Genomic DNA, 13,119 nt, shown 5'->3' with positions numbered 1-13,119 from the left:
GCAGGGCTGGTTCCTTCTGAGGCCCTGAGGGGAGACGGCTCTGGACCCCTGTCCTTGGCGTGTAGACGGCCTCTTCCCCACCCCCCGGGTGTATCCCCATCTCCCCGCCGTGCGTGCCTGTGTCCAGATTTCTTCTGATAAGGGCACCAATCATAAGGGATCAGGGCCCACCCTTGTGATGGCGTTTTAATTCAATCACCTCTTTAAAGACCCCCCAGCTCCAAACACAGCCACACTCTGGGGTTCCAGGGGTCAGGATTTCAACCTGTGAATTTTGAGGGGACACATGTGGCCCTAACAGACAGGATGGAGCCCGGTTACGGGGGTTTGGGATTCCAGGTTGGAGTCAGCAAGGCAGGAAATTAGGACTCCTTTTGCTTGTTAACCATAACTTGGATCAGTACTTTCGGAAAAAGAATACTAATTGGACCACTTGTATGCAAAAAAGATGATAAAACGGGTGTCTGGCCAAGTAAGTGGCAAAGGCAGTTCTCTAGCTCCATCTGTGAGTTCGTAGGAGGCTGGCGACTAGATCCTGCCATCGGGCCCGCCCAGGATTGGCAGTTGGGCCGGCCCTGGAGAAATGCAAGTTCAGGTTGGCTGAGAAACACCCTCAGTTCCTCCGGCCCCTGACACCCCCGGGATGCCTGGCCCTGCGCCCCCAGGCCTCTTCCACCAAGAGCCGCCTGGAGGATTCCTCCACCCGATGGTGAGGCTCCCAGCTCAGGTCTGGGCACTGCTCTCAGCCAGTCCCAGGAGAGCCCAGCCGCTCCTGCTGCTCCAGCCCACAGACAAAGGCAGGCTGGCGTGGTGACGGAAGGCTCCAGACTCCAGACTCGCAGGCCTGCCCACGTCCGCCCACGTCCGCCCCTCGACCTCTCACCTGGAGCTTTGCCCTGAGGCCGTCTAGGCAGTCCCGTTGCACAGGAAGGTCTGAGGCAGAGGGTAGGGCGGTAGCTGGTGTGACAGGGGGTCCCCAGATGTAATGAGTCAACCCGCAGGGGGCTCGCGAACCCCAGTGCTCCAGAGGACCCCAGTCTCCACGACCACTTGGGTCCCATGCACGCCCAGCACGGTTCATGTAGTTTCCAGTCTGAGATTATCCTGTGGTGGAAGTGGCTTATTACAACCAGCCTGCCCAGGACCCACACGACTGCTCTGTAGCAGACCTGGGACGTCATCAGTTCCTGGGAGATGAGAACTGAGCACCTCCCTCGAGATGCAGAAACGTGGTCCTATGAAGCGCCATTCGAGCACGTTGCCCCCAGGAGTGGAAGTTTGGAGAGAGAATCCGTTCTTGGCAGGATGGTGTCTGTACGGCTCACTGATGCTCCTAAAAATGTAATTACGTTTCCGCCACCTGCAGCGGCAGCTGTTAATTACTCTTTCATGAGAATCTCATTTTCTTTCGGAATCTTCTCAGCAGAAGCCGAGGGACAGGACAGCCCAGAGACCCAACATTTGATCCACAGTCCCTGGTAACGGTGAGGTTAGAAAGTCAGGAAACTAGCCTCCCCTCAGCATCCTTCCTGAGTCCACTCAACAGCACATTCCATTCCTCAGAGGCCTTTCTTTACAGGAAAGGTGCACCCTGGCCCCTGGATTCTCTGCCGTCTTTCTGCCTCAGTTTCCAACCCACCGGTCATCTGAGTGGCCAGTGGGAGACTCAGGCTTGCCGCCTCCCCAAGAATAGGGCCCAGCATTAGCAATCCCAGCCTCGGCCGGCCTGGACTCTCAGTTTCCAAGATGAACCCAAGGCGATCTCTAGGGTAACAAGTCCCTAAACGGGTCAGCTGTGGCCTCTGTCTAACCCCTTAGAAATAGAAACACAGACCATCTTCACCCCATCAGGTGCTTGTGGGATAAGCTATCACAAATTAATAGGAACTAATATGTGGATGTAAACTGTTATTTAAAGCGAGGAACATTTAAATCCACACCTTGACCCCGAAGAGCAGCTCCCCAGAGACTCCTGCCCACCATCAGGGGCATGACTGGAGGCTCTTCCGACCACGTTCCACGCGGGCGGCTGCCGCCTGTGCCCGTGTGACTCACCAGGCCTGGTCAAGTTCAGTTACAGAGGGAAAGGCCGTGTTTTTATCAAGCTCTTTCTAGTATTTTTAAAGTGATCACATAGCTATTTCTGAAGTCAAACAAGATGGGACAGTATCAATGCCAAAGCCAGAAGCTGGTTGAGCTTCTGTGTAGCAGGTCAGTGACCTGGGCCCCCGCCGGCCAGGACTGTCCCCTCAGGCGTCTGTGTGGACAGACAGACTTGGAGGCTGGCAGCCCGTTACCCCACCCACTGCCAAATCAAAGACCCCTCACGACGGGACGCTCAGCTGAGTGACCCTTGTCCTTCTAAACTGACGTGTGTCTTTCTAGAAGGGAAGTTTGCTAAGTCATCCATTTCAACTCTAACTCTCAGCCCTGTTTTCATGTAGGAATTTTGAGAAGTGAACAAATAATGCTACTGGTTGTAAAGTTTCTATTTATTCCAAGCTTTGTGTTGGTTGTTTTTGGTTTTGGGTTTTTTTGGTGTGCGAAGCATTGTTTTAAACTATTTTCTTTTTTTATTAAAGTATAGTTGCTTTACGATATCATATTAGTTTCAGGTGTCCAATATAGAGATTCAATATTTGTATAGACTATATTCCATTGAAAGTTATTATAAAGTACTGGCTGTGTTCCCTGTGCTGTACAATACATCCTTGTAGCTTATTCATTTTATACATAGTGGTTGGCACCTGTTAGCCCCCTCCCCCATCTCCACTCTCCCCGCTTCCCTCTCCCCACAGGTAACCACTAGTTTGTTCTCTGTATCTGTGAGTCTGCTTCTTTTCTGTCACAGTCACTAGTTTGCCCTATTTTTAGATTCCACGTATAGGTGATGTCATACGGTATTTGTCTTTCTCTGACTTATTTCACTGAGCGTAACACCCTCCAGGTCCATCCATGTTGTTTCAAGCTTTGAATTGTGAACATAAGTGTGCTTCGGAGACGGCTGTTTACGTGGGGTGAAAGCAAGCCTGACCCTTTCCTCTCATGACCGAATCTTCGGGATTCCCACTAACAAGGAGGAATGAGTTGGGACCCTCCTGGGTATCCGTCTCCTCAAAATCAGTGCCCACCTGCCAGTGTAGACACTTCTGCGGGAGTGACCCCTCCTCCCCAGGATCCATTGTTTAGTTTGTGTTGTTAGTTCATGTGATTTGGGGGTTGGGTCCTATTTTGTTCTGCGTTCTTACCTGTTTTGATTTATCAATTTTTACTATCTCTTAGTTTGTTTTTGGAGGTTAGCGGGACGTCCTCTGTGCGGTCGCCAAGTCCCCTGTTTCTTTCTTTGCCTGAGGCTGACCCTGAGCTCTGTCCACGTCTTACTCCTGGTTTTCGACTCTGATATCTTGTCTGTGAGAGGAAGCGCCCGGAGGGCTTGCTTGATTAGAAGGAAAGGGAGTTCGCTTGGTCTAATCGCCCCCCAGAAACCCATTGTGACGTCCCCCATGCCCCCGTGCGTGTAAATTATGTGCTGGTGCCCACGGGGTAGGGCGGGAGCGTGCATCTCCTGGTGTGCGTGCGCGTGCGTGCGCGTGCGTGTGTGTGCGTGTGTGCGAGGGGAGGATAGCCTGTCCCACCCGAAGCCACCACTTCCTTGTCCCTTCAAATGTATCAAGTCAGCAGACATGACAACCAGCGGTGGCTGAGCCCTGTTGGGGCCTTTCCTGTGAGGAGCGCCGGCCAAGGTTAAGGTCACTGAAGGTGCCACCTGTGTACGCTGTGAAGTCCAGCACCACCGTCTGCCTGCTCCCCACGCACCTGTGATGCCCCCAGAGCCCCATCTCGTCTGGGGTGTAACCCCGGGGGCCATCGAGGTGAGCACGGGGTGGGGGCCCAAGACACCTGTGATCCGGTCCGAGCCCCCAGCCACTGTGTGACCCGGGCACCCGGCCCTTCCCTGGACCTCACTTCCCTGTCCTATGACGAGAAAGCTGGGCGATGTCCAAAGTCCATCCAGCACCAGGCTTCCTTGAAATGACGTCTGGATTTGTTTTCACCCAAGTTTATGGAGAACGCGTCGAGGGTGGACACAGGACGGTCCAGCGTGTGGGAAGCCGGGGGCTTTCCGGCTGTGTCTCCCACATTCTCAGAATGAGTGTCTCACACCTGCCCGACTTGACTTCATCCAAAAGAAAAGAAACCGGGAACGCCCCCCATCCAGCAGCATCCGTACGACCAGTAGAATTATCCGAACAGCGTGATCAGTTCCTGGGCTGTGGCAGCCCCGGGGGCACTTGTCACTGGTCCCACGTCACCGGACGCCACACCCTCACTCATGCAGGTTCTGTGGCCACTGAGGGCTCCTGACCTGCCCGCCAGACGAGTGCTGCTGACCTGCAAGCAGGGCTGAGCCATGACCGAGGATGTGACGGCCATTCTAAAGGACACGGGCGGGAGAAATAAGGAACTCCTTGTGTGTCGTGTTAAAAGGGCCATAGAAGATGAAAAAGGAGGAGAAGAACTCTTTTGAGATAAACTTTTATTTGGAATAAAAGATAATAATAAAGGAAATGGCTTCTTCTAAGCCACCAAACTGGGCTCCAAGCTAGAAAGCTCTGGCTGCCCTGGAAATGCAGGAGCCTGGTGACGGGATGGGCAGGTCGGCCATGGTGGACTTGGACGGGTTGGGTCCCAGCTTGGCCTGTTGACATGGAAACATCAGGATGCCGTGGGGAGGTGGTTTTCTTGCCGTCTGTCTTCAGGCCACATCTCATCTCAGTGGTTTGGTGGGTCCCACACGGAGACTCCTCATTCCTGTGTCTGCAGTGGGATGCTGGAAATGGCTGTCCCCTTTGAGCTCTATTTCAGGCTCTGTCCTCAGGACCCAGCATGCAGGACTCAGGACGAGGGACAGACCCTCCTCCAGATCCATCAAGTGGCTCAGCCCCTAGAGCAGCCCTTTCCACAGACAGGCTGGGCCCCAAGTGTGGGGATGAAGCCCTTAGAATGGGGAGCGGGGGTGGGAAGAAATAAGAAAAATAAAATACCGTCATGAAAGCAATTCTTTTTACAGCGAGGAGCAGACGCAGATGGGAAAGCGTGTGCAGCTTGTCCGAGGGCAGGGGGTCGAGGGTAGAGGAGGGACTCGGGTCAGTGTTCCCAGGCGTCTCCTCCCACTATCCCACTTAGAGTGTCCCGGGTGGCAAGGGTCACCCTAGACGAGCAGCGGGCATGTCAGTTGAGGACACGGGACCCGGCCGGGGGGCTGCAGACTAACCGTTCTCTCCCCTCTTGCCTCCGCGCCTCACTCTGCATCCCTTCGACCCGGCCCTGCAGTGAGCATGCCCACCAGTGAGACCGAGTCTGTCAACACGGAAAACGTGGCCGGAGGCGACATCGAGGGAGAGAGCTGCGGGGCCAGGCTGGCGTGAGTAGGCGCGGGGGCGGGAGCGGGCAGGGAAACCGAGTCCTGGGTGGAGAGGGGAGCCCTGGGGGCAGTGTGGCCCTGGCTGGGAGCTGCTCTGCGGTCCTGTGCTTCCCGGGCAGGGGTCTGGCTTTGGGATTGTGAGCCCCTTTCCATGCCATCAGAGAAGTGTGTGCGTGTGTGTGTGTGTGTGTGTGTATGTGTGTGTATGTGTGGGTGTGTGTGTGTGGGTGTGTATGTGTGTATGTGTATGTGTGTGTGTATGTGTGTGTGTATGTGTGTGTGTCTGTGTGTGTGTGTGCGTGTGTGTGTGTGTGTGTGTATGTGTGTCTGTGTCTGTGTGTGGCGGGGGGGTTGGGGGGCTTTGAAGTCTGTCTCTTCCCAGCCCCTCACCCCTCTCACCAGAGCAGCTTTGTTGGGTTCCCTGGGTCCTGCTAAGCACCCCTTCATTTCTGATAAATGTGACCTGGAAGAAAAGCAGACAGGCAAGAAAATACACCTGGAGACGTGGGTCTTACCTGCAGCTCTGAGTTACCCACCCAGTGAAGGGAGCACAGGTGTCTGAAGTGCAGACTCAGCTAATAAAAGTACACCTGTGCCAGCCCAGCAACCCTCCCCAACACAAGCCCCAGCCCCCGGCTTCCCGAGCTGACTGGGGCCCAGGACTGGGCCAGGTGTGCGGAGGGACGGCCCACGTGGGTTACCACCATCACCCATCCGTCTTAGCTCCATCTTGAAAACGGACACCAGCGGTCCCTGGGAGATGTCCCCCCACCAAGAAGTGAAGGGAAAATGGTTTAACTGCTAAAAATGAGCAAACTGCTGGTTTCATTCCCAGAGTCCACAGATTGAAGCCATGTTCCTTTAGGGGTCAGGCTGACCTTGAGCGTCAGGCCTCCTGCAGCTTCCACACTCCACAGTGGGAAGTGGGAGCTGCCTGTCCTGGTGCCTGGGAGATGTAAGACTCACCCCAGAAACCGAAAGCGCCGGCGCACAGAGGGCTCGGAGGAGGACCAGCCCCGAGGTGGCTGGGCGTCTGAGTCGCTCCGTCAGTGGAGCGGCTCCTAGCTCACCTCTCCCCGCCAAGACGCCTCCGTATCTGGGCCTTTTCAGAAGGTTTGGGTACATCTAACCTGGGCCGGGCCAGCCTCCGAGCGAGGGGCGGGAGGGCCGGAACAGACTGTCTCCAGGTCACATGGGCCTCACCATCCCTCACCCTGACAGCGGCACCGGGGAGTCTGCACTGCTGATTCCCAGCATCGTTGGGAAGCAATCGTTGTCAAAATGTTGCTAAAATACAGTGCTAATTACGTTCTGAAGCAGCGGGCTGAGCCCTTCCCTCTTACCTCCTGTTGGAACCATACAAACAAACGCTTGGGATTCTGGACGTTGGCCCCGGGCGGCCATGCTAGCAAAGGTGGATGGCAGGTCCCCAAAGGGTCGGAGGGAAGGTGACGAGGACCCCGCCCTCTGGCTCTGGGCCCACGTGACAGACCCGGAGAGGCCGTGGCGCTGGCGCTCAGTCACTGGAGAGTGTTTGGGAGCTCGAGGCCCTGTTGGAAGGAGGCATGTTCCCACAGAGGGAGGAGGCATCTGGAGGACATTCCCACAGAGGGAGGAGGCATCTGGAGGACGTTCCCACAGAGGGAGGAGGCATCTGGAGGACGTTCCCACAGAGGGAGGAGGCATCTGGAGGACGTTCCCACAGAGGGAGGAGGCATCTGGAGGACGTGCTCTGCAGGCGTCCATGGCTCTGTGGAAATGGGCCGCCCTCCCCACGAATATCCGAATTTACGCACCTACTCTGTGCGGATAAAGTGCCTCGTCACAGTGCCGGGATGGCAGTATGTCCTTGACAAACTACAGTCTTTCCCCGCCCCGCCCCAGACAACGATGGAAGACTGCCAGCATTCCTGGTGGGGAAGCAGCGTGGACGGGCGGGGGCTGGGGCTCAGGCTGTGACAACCAGGGAGAGGCTAGCGTTTCTGAAGCGGAGCGCGAACAGCCCATGCAGCGGGATGAGGCCTGGCTGAAGATGCTTCCGAGGGGGCACGGCAGACAGACAGGGCCCGCAAAGCGATGTTTTGCTGGGGAGGGGGCGGCCGGGCAGGGGAGGTGGTGAGGGGAAGGAACTGTCCTTCAAGTCTGAAGACAGAAGCGATACAGACTGAAGTCACCCGCGGGGCTGCAGGGTGTGGAGGCCGGGGCTCCGCTCTGGACCACGTGCTGGAGACCCCAGCGTAGAAGCGGTGGGTGCGGTCACGCGGCACCGGGGTTGTCCACGGGGCCAGAGGCCAGGGATGAAGGCTGGGAAACCGACGCGCAGAAGGAAAAGAAGAAGGTACAGATGAAAAGGTGCCAGGAGAACAGACAAGAACAAGCCCGGAGGCCACCGGGAGAGGAGCAGCAAGCCCGGGCTCTCCGTTCACACCCTCATCAGGCAGCGGGCCCGCTCGGTGCTGGGCCGAGGTGACACCGAGCCCGAGAGCAAGGTGACACCACCTCCCTGGAGCTCACAGTCTGGTGTGAAAGTGACACGGAGCCGTCACTGTAAGTTGGGGAAAGCGTTCAGAAGGCAGCGTGACTGTAATGCAGGGTTAGTGATGCAGAGACGCCTTAGACTGGCAGCTTAGGGAAAGCTTCTTTGAAGGAGGAAAGTTTGAGCTGAGAACTGGAGGGGGCGGAGGAAGGAAGGATCTTCCAATCAGAGGCAACAGCGGGTTCCGAGGTGCTGGGGGGATGAGGGAGAGAAGGCAGAGCATCCAGGGCAGGCCTGGGTGGGAAGGGGCAGGGCTGGGGACGGAGCAGAGCCGCGTAGACCCTTGATGGCCTTGGTCTTTGTCACAGACCGTGAGACATCGTGGAACATAGCTGGTTGGTTTGGTGAGCTTTCCATCCTTGAGGACCCTCGGACATTAGGAAGAGTCTGTGCGGGAGCGAGCAGCCCCGAGCGGCGGGCGCTCGAGCGCAGCGGCTGCCGTAGCCGCTCTGGGGGTGATGCGACGCGGCTCAGGCCAGGGTCACGTGCGGAGATGGAAAAGGGATGCATTCTCTGTGTGTCCTAATTGCAGGAGCTGCAGCCTCGGGGCAGGCGGGGCGGGAGCGGGCCGCAGGGGACCCTCCCTCCAGACGTGAGGCCGTGGACGGGGACAGGCAGTGACCCCGGAGCTGCTGGGCCTCGGCCTTCCTCAGAGCGGAGGCAGGACCATCTTCAAGACAAGAAGCCCATGAAGGAGACTGGCACTTACGGGACAACATTGCCTGAGACTAGGGCGCAGCTGGCGTCAGAGAGGGACACACGGACTTCCACAGAAGTACTCTGGGATGGACCGAAGGAGGGAAGAGAGCCGCGCGCCAGGAGTCCCAGAGCTGGGCCTGGGCGGCAACCTCAGGCTCGCCCCCTGGGATGTGCAGGGCGGCTGCCCGTTGGCTCCTAGAGGGGCCTGGGGACCGCCTGCGGGGACCCCCTGCACCTCTTCTGTGCCTGCGGCTTCTGCAGGAGAGGCCCCGTGAGTGAGGCAGGCTGCACCTTGTAAATGGCAGACCCCAATCCAGCTGGTGTGTGCGAGGTCCCTTTAGTCTCAAAGCGCACAGTTCTATAGAGAAGGTAGAGTCAGAAACGGGCTCTGATGCAGAGGGTCGATGATACCGATGGACGTGCATCTCATCACAGAAGTGAGCTAGGGGTCCCCGGATAGCACGGGAGGTTCAAGCTAGTGGGTCCCCAAGAGGTGGACTGTGACGGGGGTCCACACCAGCCGTGCATGGAGTCAAGGACGTCGCCTCAGACGTGCGTCAGCCTAGACGGTGCCTGCAGTACCATCTGACGGACGTTAGGGCGAGTCGGGAGGATTCGGGGAATCGCTGTGTCACACGGCAGGGAGCAAACTTACGGGCTCACGACTCCAAGAAGCGGAAAGGCTAAGCATACAAGCAGCTCCCAAGAAGTTCAAATATTTGTCCAATAATGACAAATGCAAACTGAGCAACTGAGTGAAGCAGAGGGAGTTCCAGGCGTGTCTCCCGTTTTAAACCTTCACATCAGCAAAGACAACCGCGGTTTCCTGGGAGGTTGGTTGTGGAGGCCTGAGGGAAAGAGGCAGCTGGGCTGGACAAGGGTCAGGCCCACCCAGCAGGGCTGCGCTCGCGGCCTTACATGCGAGGTACCCACTTTCGGTACCTGCTGCTCTTCAAGAATCCACGGGAAACGTGGGGAGGAAATCCTACCTTGTGGAGCAGTAACTGAGGGGAGCCCGCACGCCTTCTGAGCAGGCTGGTCCCCAGCAGGGTCTGGAGCAGCCGGGCCCCCCGGTGTTGTGGACTCGCTGGGATCCAGGGGGCGGCACCCACCACCCGGCTGGAACGCAGGGCTGGGGCAGCGGACACGGCGCCCGCAGGCTCCCGGCTCCCCTGCCCACCGGCGGCGTGAGCAGCTCTCCAAACCCCGAGCTGGTGGTCACCTCCCAGGACACGAAGGCTGCGGAGACCGGGTGCCCCTGGTCCCACGAAGTGCACTGACCCCCCTACACGGGGAGTGTGAGGCCCTCCGCTCTCCCATACCTGGGCTTCCCTTTGTCTCCAGACACGTGCCCCCGAGGACCCCCCTTCTTACCTGGGGTGCTCCAGTAACACAGAGCTTGGAGGGGTGAGTGCTTTGGACCCAGCGAGCCTGGAACGATGCTCACAACCTGAGAGCGGCAACAGCAACCAGGCTTCAGCGTGGCGTCCAGGCTCGCACGTCAGGACACGCAACCACGGGGGAGAGAAAGTCCCACTCCATTTCCTCCTCCTCAGAACATTCCAGAACACCCAGGAAGGAGCCACAGCCAGTGACCACGCTTACCCAGGACGTCATCCCCAACAGGAGCCCTGGTCCTCCCGCGCCGCGTCCCAGAGTCACTGCCTGGGAGACGCGGACGCTCAGACCTCGGTGCCCCACGTGGGACTTCTTAAGAACCCGCCTTTGCTGACGACCCACCGGACTGAGAGGGAGACATAGGGAGGGCGTGTGGGCTGCACTGAAGGGCCCCGAGAGGCCTCCGGAAATCTCCGAGAGAAGGTGGGGCCGGGCCAGGCCCTGTGGCAGAGCTGCCGGGCTGATGACCGCCCATGCTAGCTCACGTCCCTCAGCGAGGGGTCAGCCGTCCAGCAAGCCTGGCTGGGCTAGAGGAGGGAGCCCCCCGGCTCCCCACCATCCAGGCGCAGGTGGAAGACATTTGCTTTTCCTTTAAACTGTGGCCCTAAGTAAGACGCCACCCGTGGCCCTGGCCTCCGCCCACGTGCCGTGTAACGTGATTGAAACCTGCAGCCCTCGCAGCGTCTTTGGGTGGGAAAGGTTATCAGCTGGCTCGGAGCAGTAAAGGCTGCTGGCTCTGCTTCTCAGTGCCCCAGAGACATAATTATCTCACGCACGATGGCTCTGCCACCTGTCACATCTTCTGGCTTATTTTTTTATAAAAAATAGCAAGAGGCGCTGTTTTCTCGCTTCGCAGCAGAGCTCTCTCTGTGCTGAGCTGGGGCAGGCGGGTTTTGTCCCTTCTTCATCTCTGACTGGCGCTCCGCACCTGCCTGCCCGTCCGAGCACGGTCTCCCACCCGCGGCCCTGCCAGCGCTCACTCCCCAGACACCAGGGCCTTCCCGACGTGTGGCCTTCCACAGGGCCATCTCAGATGCCTGCATGATCTCTGCCCCCAGCCCGGCTCCATCCGGCCTCCCACGGGCCGCAGGGCCTCCTGGAAGTTTCCGCCTTTCAGTACCTCCCCCCTTCTCCGGAGATGCCCCTCGAGTCAGCCACCAGCCCACCCACCGGTGCTTCTGTCCACAAGTCCCCAGGTCTTTAGGGCTGCACACCACTGCCAGCATCCGGGGTCTGTGCTCAGCCCCGGCCTGTTTCCTTGGGCCCAGGCTCCACGCTCAGGCCAGGTGGTGATGGGGCCGGGCTCCTGTTCAGACGGCGCTGGGCCTCTGCCAGCCTGTTCCCGCCTGCAATGTCCGAGGGCCACGTCTGCAGGAGGGGCTCCTGTCCTCCACGACTGTTCTCAGGGCGTGGCCCCCAACCCGCTGCCCGACCCCAGCTGACGGTCTGAGAACACAGCACCGTCTCCGGGGGCCACGTCTCCACCTAGAAGATGCTAGATTCGTAGGTTTGTGGGCTGGGCCAGCCCTCGGTCTCCCCTTCAAACACACAGACACCAGGACGTGCTGACCGCAGGGCTGTCTCTCCGAAGCTGCTCTGTCCAGCGCCCGTGTGGTCACCTGGGGACATCTGAGAAAAGAGGGAAACGTGTGTGTCGTTTGGTAACATCTCCTCTTTCCCTTTCAGCCACAGGATCTCCAAGTCGAAGTTTAGGTGAGTGAGATGCTCCTTTCCTGCTGGGCTGGGGACACCCCCGGCTGGGGGCTGAGGGAGGGTCAGCGGCGGGTCTGCTTTCCTTCTGCACGGCTCTCAGGAAGAGGCTCGTGGATCAGACCAGGCGAGTGGCTCCGGGCTTGGGGCTTGGGAGTTAGTGATTTTGGTGGCCCCGGCCCTAGGAGGTTGTGAGATGCCATGTCCCCCCCCTTGTAAGATGAAGTCGGTTGAAGTAAGCACGTGGCCACTGCTGCTGTTCTCGGCCATGTGCACGGAAGTGAGGGCTTCAGAACCTTCCTCGCTGCGCCGTCCTCGCCCTGTCTGCCCCTCCAGCCTCGCCCCCTGCGCATACCGCGGTTCCTGAACGTCCCCCGTCCTCTCACACGTCCAGGCTTCCGCGTGGAGCCCTCCTTCCGTCCGAATCGCCGCATCCCCGAGCCTCCCCTGGAGAGCTCGGGCTCCTGTTCAGAACCTCGCTGGTACCGCATCTCCACACCTTCTGCAGACTCCCCACCCTCCCCCCAGCGCTTCGCCCAGACCTCTGTCACCGCCCTCCCCACGGGGGCTCCCGTGTCTGCAGTACGCTCCGTGAGCCTCTGAGGTGCTATTTGCAGGGAGCTGAGCCGGGCGCCCGGCGGGTAGCAGGCTGTCCACCATGTGCGCTGGATGGACAGATATGTGAGTAGGGGTGGGAATTCACTCCCACAAAGCCTGTACGAGCCAAAAACTATAATGTTTAGGTTTCATCATTGATCTAATCCTGCTTCCCCAGCCTCACCTGGGGCAGGTGCATAAATAACATTAAACTGTAGTCCAGCCGAGCAGTGTAGCCCAAGGCTGCCTTTTAAACTGGCCCTTAAGCTAAGTGTTCAGTTCTCTTCTTTCCTCTGCCCAGCTCCTCTCCAGGGTGGAGAAGCGGGGCCGGGACTTCAAGACCCCGGGAGTACCCAGGCCTCAGTGAGGACGGGTCCTGGGGTCCAGCCTGAGACCCCTGCTTGTTCCTCTAGAACCAGGCCTGCCGAGGGGCCACAAGTCCATCTGGTTGGGCCTCCACCCACGGTGTCCGTGGGCCCCATGTTGGCCTCTGGCCTTGAAATCGTTGCCTCTGGTCCCCAGGCTCTTTGAGCCCATGGACACACCTCCAGGCCCTCCGTGGACAGGCTGCAGGAACCGGACGCTCACCTACGCACCGGCCGCCTGTCCCGCTCTGTGCCTGCCTGGGTAGAGCTCTAGGCTGAAGGCTGGCATCCCCCAGGGCCCCGCAGACCCTGTGCTGCACCCAGGAGAGGCACCTTCAGCCCTGATGTCCTGGCCTCCCCGTGACCGTCTGGCTGTTCCTAGAGCTTGG

At 58.7% G+C, this 13,119-nt stretch overlaps 1 protein-coding gene and 1 long non-coding RNA gene across 22 annotated transcripts in view; one reads left to right on the top strand and one right to left on the bottom strand.

Moving 5' to 3' along the window:
* Positions 1-13,119, top strand: part of CACNA1C (calcium voltage-gated channel subunit alpha1 C) — a 469,600-nt gene that overhangs the window by 348,643 nt on the left and 107,838 nt on the right. For all 21 annotated transcript variants that reach the window (XM_067755986.1, XM_067755977.1, XM_067755985.1 and 18 more), the window contains exons 10-11: positions 5,335-5,425; positions 11,745-11,771. In XM_067755986.1, coding sequence (XP_067612087.1) covers positions 5,335-5,425; positions 11,745-11,771 — 118 coding nt within the window. The remainder of the gene's footprint in view (positions 1-5,334; positions 5,426-11,744; positions 11,772-13,119) is intronic.
* LOC137233435 (uncharacterized) lies at positions 4,529-7,890 on the bottom strand. The gene is made up of 3 exons (XR_010947410.1): positions 5,825-7,890; positions 5,276-5,407; positions 4,529-4,998 (listed from the first exon to the last, which is right to left on the bottom strand). It is a non-coding gene; the product is annotated as an uncharacterized lncRNA (long non-coding RNA).

The sequence above is a fragment of the Pseudorca crassidens genome, chromosome 11 (assembly GCF_039906515.1).
Source record: "Pseudorca crassidens isolate mPseCra1 chromosome 11, mPseCra1.hap1, whole genome shotgun sequence".
Lineage (NCBI taxonomy): Eukaryota > Metazoa > Chordata > Mammalia > Artiodactyla > Delphinidae > Pseudorca > Pseudorca crassidens.
Note: the sequence above shows the minus strand (reverse complement) of the source record. Positions and strands in the feature narration are given on the sequence as shown.